We start from the raw sequence: 9,088 nt of genomic DNA, 5'->3' as shown, positions 1-9,088 counted from the left end.
CTTTGATTATTTAATAACAGCTAAAACTAATTAAATGCATTTAATTATTATTTGTTAATCCTAAATGAATCATTTAATATTTCAGCAAATTGCAACATAATGTTGGGGTCACTTGAAAATCTAGATAGGTACACACACACAGTAATGATCATAAAATAACGCATTAATTAAACTTAATTAAATGCATACACTTTTAATTAAAATACTTAAGAGTAAAAAATATATTTGCCCTGACTGTCAAAGTTTAAAATGAACCATGGATCAACAGTATACCAATCAAATCATAGTTAATGTAACTGGCTGTTTCCAAATTATAACAACGCGAGTTAAAGAAATAATAATTAGTGCACAAGTTTCAAGGTAGACTTGATGATAATAAAATCTCTGGATGAATGATAAATTAAAGTAAAACGATCTGTAAAACCCATGGTTTATGTTGAATAAATACGCACTACCTACATATCGAAAAATAAAAAAAATTTGTGCTGAATTAAGTTGTTTTATTTATATAATATTAATTTTATTTAGCTTTTTTATACAATTTTAAGATTTTTACATGATACTTTTATACAAACCTACATTCATCTAGGGGAAAATCATGTGAATCAGAATTTGTAAATCAAAATACTGACTTATCAAATTCGTCTTAAATTCCTAACTCTATAATAATTATATTTTATAAAATTATATTATTTACTAATTGAATACACACCAGAGCTATACAATTACATTTTTAGTTAGATACTAGGAAGATGTGATATTCTTTTTTTTTAATATTTACAATATTATTGCTTTTACTCAACCAGCAATAAAATACTAGTCTCATTATTTAATAAACCTAAGTTTCACATCATCTCAGTATCTATATCATAACAATAGATTAAAAAGTAAAATTTCAAAATGGAATGCCTATTGTAAAGTTGATCACAAACAAATCGGAGCGTAAACTAAGAGTTTTTTTTTTTAATTAAATAAGTACACTCAGGTGCGGGAATCAATGAATCAAATTTTTTTTTTCAAAAAGTCTTTGAAAAAGGAATCCTTTCAAGAAAATTTATCACTAGAACACTTTTAAGTCTACTCTTTTACACCATCTGGAGTCCTTTGCTGAGACTTTCGACGTGTTCTTTAGCCTTCATTCTGAGGGCCGCGATGGAGGAGGAGCGCGGGTCGGGCGGGGCGGGCGGGGCGGTGGGCGCGGGGGCCGGCGGGGTCAGGTAGCTGGGGTACCCTGACGGCGGATGGCTGAGGAAGCCTGCAAGGAAAATTGGAGAATTTATTTACAAAACATTGTCAGAAGTTTAAGTTTTCGATCCAATCAATGTGAATTGGTAGGTAGGTAGTGCTCTTTATTTTTCAAGTTAAATTTATTATTTTTTTCATTCTTTGTAGTGTGATTCCTTGCACTTTAGAATAGGACCAATCGCTATTTCCAATGGATGTCGTATAATGCGACTAAGCGATGCTAATGATCTTGAACTCTTCTTTAAGGCGGTGGGTCGGCAACCTGTCATTATTTGTTTGTCAATTACATCATTAAGCCTTACATCTAAACTTGGGCTTTCAGCCTTTGCGAGACTCTGTTTACCCCGTAAGGTATAAAGACGTAATTTAATTTTCAAATCCTTTTACTATCTTCTGAAAGAGTTACCATACAAAATTTCTAAAGACTCAAATTGATCTACGCTTATCGATAATCCAAAAATTATAATCTTACCAGGTAAAGCAGTCAGCAGCGGTGGAGCCAACCACGGGTCTACGGGGAGACCCAGACCACTAAGCCTGGGTATTCCACCACCAGCTCCGCAGCCGTACTCCGACAGCCCCAGCCGGGCCGCCTCCATCTTCTCCTGGCGACGCCATTTCGCCCGACGGTTTTGGAACCAGACCTTAAATAAAAGGAAGGTAATGTTATTTTGATTCAAGGGATTTATTAGATACTTATGCGTAATTGATAAAAGATTAATTTCAGCTTTTTTATGACACTAGTTATTTTTTTCTCTGTTATGATTTTATGATATTTACATTCACAAACGTTAATATTGTTGTAAAAGAAATTGTCGTATTTACTTAATTTATAATTAAACCTTGCCCTACATAAAAAATTAAAAAACTAAAAAAAAAATGTTATATGTAAAGATTAGAACTTTTTCCCTTTGTGATAAATCTGCGATAGTATGTTAAAATTAAAGAAAATAGTAACAGAAATGTGGATTCAGGATGCCAAATGCATATGTGTCGTAGTTAAGTATATTTGCATATAAATAACAATAAAATCCACGTATATACATACTTATAATCCGTCTACTCCGCAGACGGAGCCAATAGTCTTGAAATGACTGACTAACCACGTTCAGCTGTTTGGCTTAATGATAGAATCGAGATTCAAATAGTGACCAGTTACTAGCCCATCCCCTACAAGAAGACTCCCAAGTTTATGAGCCTCATCCTTAGTCGCCTTTTACGACATCCGTAGAAAAGAGATGGAGCCGTCCTATTCTTTTCCTATTCGTGGCGAGAACCACACGGCACAACAAGTGTTTAAAGTTCTAATTACAGTACAAATGACCAAGTTCTCAAGTCACGTAGGAACATAACCTAATAATAAAATAAAGGACCCTGTCGCAAACTTGGCTAATTAATGTGCCACCGTCTATTAACGTATGAAAGTTTACGATACAATAAAACCCCTAAAAAGGTTTAACTTAAACTATAAATCAGAAATAGAACACGTTACTCCTAAGCCGTTTGGGGCCAGACATAACAAAACTAAGTTTGAATACGTTAAAGAACACGAACTCAATCATATAAATGGTGTACCATCACAGTGCCATCCACCCTGCTACGCTGAAATAAAACTAGGAATAGCTTTTATTGCCAAGCCGTAAAGTTTACTTTCGATTGTCACTTGAATAGATATGTGATATGAATGTAGTGTCAAATTGTAGTGTGAAATGATATATTCAGGGGGGGGTCACAGGAATAAAAATACTCGGCGATTGCGTGATCGTTTCGATTTCAGTTCAGGAGACAGCAGGTTACGAACATGCAACATTTGATAGCTTACCTGTCAAATGTATTAAATATGTTTAACAATGGTAATGTGGAGAACGTAAAAAATAAACAAACAACGATTTTCTGGTGCGCATAGAGTTGGTGTAGATATGTTTTTTTTTTGGGCGATAACTTTCGCTAGTTGGCATTAGAATGAATTGTTTGCTTTTATGATAGCTTTCGAGAATTATTTCTGAAATGTGTAATTTTTACTCTCTTTTCGGTACAAGAGCATTTATTCTTGCAATTACCTAACTTTATAATTCTGTCAGTCAAATATAAAGTTTTAGAAAGTATTTTGTAAAAATACAAGTATCAGGGCAGTCCATACTGCAGCGTATTACATTTAAAAAATACTGTCTGAGAAGAAGATGAAGTTTTGTTTTAAAACCTCAAATCCTAAAAGGCAAAGATGAAAAAAAAATCTGTAATAACTTATGTATGAATAATTTCCAGACGAGTTGACGGCGTGTTTGCTAAATCTTTTCTCGATAAGTTGACATCACAACGAATTGTAATCATAACAACATGAACGACAAATTAATCGGGCGATTACAGTTCACCATCGCGTGTCCAAAAACTTTAATACGTGTGACGCTCATAGTGAGCGTGAAGTATGGTGTCTGTCTGTGCCATCGACTGTTCACGCCGTCATAATTTTATTGGGTTTGTGTGATTGTTTAATTGGTTATAGTTCTGTGTAGTTTAAGGTTCTTATTGTCATATTGAGGCATTATACGTAGTATGAACTCAGCTATTGTTATAGAAGGGATTTTCCTTGTTATTATCCTACTGATGTAAGTTTGTAGGTACCATTATTTTACCCATGCAATGATTTGGGATCCAACTATAACCTCGATTCAGAAGTGCAAAGCTAGTCAGTTTTAAGAAGTACCTAACTCTTTTGCACTCTTGATAACGGAAAAACCATAACCATTTTGAATCATAGTAGTTGCGCAATGTCAGAGTGATCATTTATTTAGTCTTCTCCAATGCTTTTAGCAAGAAGAAGAAAGAAGTAAGAGTGGGTCAATTTTCAAAAGCCGAAAACACATGTAACTTTTACCTATAGGTACTTACATGTATAGAATTCAAATAACATGAAAAAAATGAGATGAGCTGGAGCTAGCCCTAAAGTAAGTTTTTGTTCGTGTTATAAGAAACTAACTCTACTAACTAACGATGCTTTATTTTATGATAAATATGTTAAAATTCAATAATCTTAACCTGGCGGGTATTGAACCCAGAACCGCACCTCAGAATTGTGCATTTTATGTACCACTATTTGTGTATTTCTCGTTCTTTTATTATATTCAAAATTTATTAATTAAATAAATATAGGTAACTGTGAAAGGTCATTTAACCTTAATCACTGTTATTTATAACAAAAATTAAACCCATTAAAACAAAGAAAACTAACCTAATCAAAACTGGAAATCGTGTAACAAACAGTCGCATTAACCAACGCAGATAAGTACAGAGAAAAATGTTTTATTAATTCACAAAAATAAAAATTAAAGTCGACAGCAGTAAATGGCTAATTTCTTGCGTTTGTTTGTGATATAATAAGTTTGGACACGCGAGTAAACTTTGACGTTAACAAGCGCAATAGTCGAGAACTGGCACCTTTACCCTACGCCACGAACATCAAGAATTAAATAAAATTGTTTATTTAGTACTTGTTTTTCCTGAATTATGCATTGTCGGGTTACAATGTTTGTTGAAGAAATTCTTTTTTGTAACTTTTTATTGTTGTACTTTTTATTAATGTCACATTTGTTTTCAATTTAAACATCAAATTACAACTTGACTAAGTATATTGTTATACATAATGCTTCATCTTTTTCGTCGCTAATTGAATAAAAACGAATGTAACAAAATAGAATGACAAGAGTACGCCCCCGCCAACTGTCGCAGTCCGCAATAAAAAAAGAAAAATGTCACAACAATGGCGGGAAAAGTGACAGATGTCAGATTTGGGCGCTAGGAATCGAGTGCTGAAATTGAATGTTTGATTTGAATATGATTCGATTGTCTCGAGTGAGTCCCGCTGTTTGTCTGTTTGTAACTTTTGATTGTTATAACTCGATTACGTTCAGTCGTTTAGCCATTAGTTGGACATATAGGGCCACATGTGTTTATCTTTTAGCAATTTGAATGGATATAATTTCATTAATATTGGACAAAAATAAAAAAAAAAACAACAGATTTTTTAAACTTACAAACGCAGGCCTCTTTTTTTACTTTTAAAAATTTAAATCAGTTCATTACGTAGGTATTTTCAGTCAAGACATGTAAGTAACCATATATATTTTAGGTATTTTTAATAGCGCAAAAATTACACAAAGTGTGGCAACTTACACACTTTTTTCGAAGTGGGTTATATATGTTACAATATTTCGTAAAACAGGTGAGTAGTCACGTGACCACACAACGGTCTAATTTAATTTTTTATTAGCTGATGTTATCGTGACCGAGCAGCCGCGATTCGGTCTTGGACAAATTTTTTTATTGTATTATTTTGGGTTTTTAGTTGGCTGAAGGGCCAATTATCGTTGAATGCACTAACAGGGTTCTGATAAAATTATCGATTGTATGAATGTAACAAGATTAAGCATTTTTTAACACAGCATTTGTATCATTACCATACATTATTAGTACGTTTGAGGGTTTCCTCACGATATTTTCCCTTACTATATCATCATCAGTTAGCACTCAAACTAATGACATTACTCAAAAAGTCTTTGGTAAGTTCAAGGCATGGACGCGGTAGGATTTGAACCTGCACCTCGTTGCACATTACGCATTTTAGTCCGCCGTCTGATCGATTCGACCACGGACGCTTAATTTCATATCTATATTACAATTTATATTTCAGTGCAGCATCGGCAGGGTTATTCTAATACAGCAACATAGTTTAATGATAAAGTCCCGTAGAGCTGGTACTATTGGCGTGTCATTGGGGTGAAATTAAGGCAGTTAAGCTGTTCGTGCTTAGAATTGTTCGCTAATTAGACTCGCGACATACAAGCCTGTTTGTCGGGAATTATATAGAGATGATATTTTATTCTCGGTATTTCAATATGGGACAGGTTTCTCAGGTCAGTTAGGCGAAAGTCAAACGCGAGTCGGTCCGTGTAAAGATCTAACTTTGACCATCCTGGATCATGGTCATAAGCTAGGCTTCTCTTAGAAGAGGAAAGGATTGCAATTGCAATACAATTCCGAAACTAACGCCAGAAGCTGAGGGTTTTATTCCCGAAACAAGAACTTAAACAATGGTTCTTAGTGTAACTAGAGCTCACAGTGGGTAAGTATTGTATTTGGTGAGTACATTTTTCTCCTAAAACAATTCCATAATAACACTAAAATGCTGATGTTAATAACTCAATTGTAATAAGTACAATTACAAGTCAAACAATACGTCACGTAAATTGCGATCCTTAACTTAAAAAGTAGAGTTAGGTTAGGTTAAGTTATTGTTAATTTGTTTTCTGTGTGATCACAACTTTATTCATACGCTTTCGATGATTATGGTTTTATTAAGTAATAAATAGTGTGGTATTAACATCTCTAAGCAGTTATTCAAGTTTAATATTTTTGAATTTCGAACCGCGCGTGTTAACCTGCGGCCACCGCGCGGCAATTCATCACCAAAATTATGTTTGAGAGTACACATAACACCACACTCACATGATCCTTACAGTCTCAAACATAAGGGTTATTTTAGAATATGAAATAAAGCGACTTGTCATATTTACAGCGGTTTAAAGTAAATTGAGTTTGTGCCTTGGAGTAAGGTTCAATTTTGCTGTTTATTGCCTTTGTTCAAACTGTATGTTTCTTTGCGGTGTTAAGATGTTAATAAAAGTTATAAAAGTACTTCACATACATACATATAATCACGTCTATATCCCTTGCGGGGTAGACAGAGCCAACATACATACATACATACATATGATCACGTCTATATCCCTTGCGGGGTAGACAGAGCCAACAGTCTTGAAAAGACTGAATGGCCACGTTCAGCTATTTGGCTTAATGATAGAACCGAGATTCAAATAGTGACAGGTTGCTAGCCCATCGCCTAAAAGAGGAATCCTAAGTTTATAAGCCTATCCCTTAGTCGCCTTTTACGACATCCATGGGAAAGAGATGGAGTGGTCCTATTCTTTTTTGTAATAGTGCCGGGAATCACACGGACAGAGACAGAGCCAACAGTTTTGAAAAGTCTATAAGGCCACATTCAGCTTGTTTAGCTTAATGCAAGAATTGAGATTTAAATACTGAAAGGTTGCTAGCCTATCGCCCAAAAGAAGAGTTCGAAGTTTATAAGCCAATCCCATGTTACAAGCATAGAGTACTTTACACGCAAGCGAAAGCTAGTTTTTAGTACGAATAATTTTAAATCATTTCTAGTAAAAAAAAACATGTTAAAAAATGTTAAGAAAAATAGATGTTGGCCGATTTTCAGACATATACAATATGCTCACAAAATTTCATGAGAATCGGTCAAGACGTTTCGGAGGAGTACGGGAGCGAACACGGTAATTTTATATATAAGAAAAAGCAAAGGAGCTAATTCCAAATAGCTTAAGAAACGCACGACTGTCTACAATTTTATCAACAAAAGATACAGTCCCTTTAACCTCGAATCTCCAGGGACAGTTCAGTTTATTAAATCGGAAACGCGGAGCACTGGCGGGGCGGCATGCCGCGTCGCAAAGTATGGAAGGAATAGAAAGACAGGAGAGAGAGAAAATGATAGACATTTAATGAGACATGACGAATTTGTGTTAACAATTGTGCTGGAGAAAGGAGAAGAGGCACGAAGAATGAAATATTTTGAAAAAAGAATATCAAACATGCTTGCAAATAAAAAAAGTGAACGGAGAAAACAAATGAATGAACGACGCTCCAAGAATTATCTCTTAAATTTTAGAAAAAGAAGATACTTAATAAGTGGCATGAATTATGCAATAATTTGGTGGCTTTGATATCGGTCTACAAGTCGTGTATTCACTAATTATATTGTAAAAAAGATATCTACCTAGATGAAAGGGGTATCCTTTAAGGAGAACAAAAAAAAAACAAAAACATACCAATATATTTTGGCAAGGAGATTAAAAAAAAACATTTGATTCGTAAAGATCAAGGCAAAAAGGAAATAAAGAATATTTACTGGTTAATACCTCCACAATCATTGAGTCGCTTTTGGCTTGAATATCTTAGATTCTTTACTAGAATCATCATAATACATACATACGATAACGTTTTCATTCCTTATGGGGTTTATAGAGCCAACAGTCAACAGCCTTGAGAAGACTGAACGGCGACGTTCAAATGTATGGCTTAATTGTAACAAATTGAGATCCACTTTAATTGATACAGCGCGAAGTGAATAAAACTTCATTATCTACAAAATATTTAATAAAATACGTTTCATCAATATTTAAAACCTTTTTGACTTTGAATCTATGCAGATTAGTGTTCTGAATTTATAAGACAAATATAATTTTTTTAACATGCATATTCACTGTTTCCTTATTGCTTCAAAAGAAAAGTTCATTTCTATTTTTTCTTTATTTTGAGTCAGCGGAACGGCAGAGGGGAGGGGTAGCTACTGACACTTCCGCGCCCTAACGAGATATGTTTCGGAGATTTCTGAACGAATTGAATGCGGGATATACGTCTTAAGTTTGTTTAGGAAGATATTTCAATTGGGTTTGTGTAAATAGAGCTTTGTTTTTATTTTTGAATTTGTTTTCAGTGATATTTCCTGAACTTAAAACATAATTAACCTTTAACACAAACGTACAAATTTGTATAGACATTTCAGTAAAAATATGAGATAAGTACCTAATAAAGAATTTTAATATACTTAAAAGTGTAAGCTTACCGGATAAGTCCATATTGGTTTATATGTCTATGACAAACTATTAATCGATTGCAATGTTAAAAGTATCCTTATTCTGGCAGTTTAATAGACAAAACCCACATTATTTAGGTTTAAGTATTTAAATACTTTCTGCTC

The 9,088-nt window shown here is 34.0% G+C and overlaps 1 protein-coding gene across 1 annotated transcript in view; it reads right to left on the bottom strand.

The window, feature by feature from the left end:
• Positions 1–1,085: 1,085 nt before the first annotated feature.
• LOC106138490 (retinal homeobox protein Rx1-like) overlaps positions 1,086–9,088 on the bottom strand; it is a 43,461-nt gene continuing 35,458 nt past the window's right edge. The window contains exons 3-4 of the mRNA XM_013339649.1: positions 1,718–1,889; positions 1,086–1,255 (exon numbers count right to left, since the gene is read on the bottom strand). Coding sequence (XP_013195103.1) covers positions 1,086–1,255; positions 1,718–1,889 — 342 coding nt within the window. The remainder of the gene's footprint in view (positions 1,256–1,717; positions 1,890–9,088) is intronic.

Source organism: Amyelois transitella, chromosome 26, assembly GCF_032362555.1.
Source record: "Amyelois transitella isolate CPQ chromosome 26, ilAmyTran1.1, whole genome shotgun sequence".
In the NCBI taxonomy this organism is placed as follows: Eukaryota; Metazoa; Arthropoda; class Insecta; order Lepidoptera; family Pyralidae; genus Amyelois; species Amyelois transitella.
The sequence above is the reverse complement of the archived record's forward strand: the minus strand, read 5'-3'. Positions and strand labels throughout refer to the sequence as shown.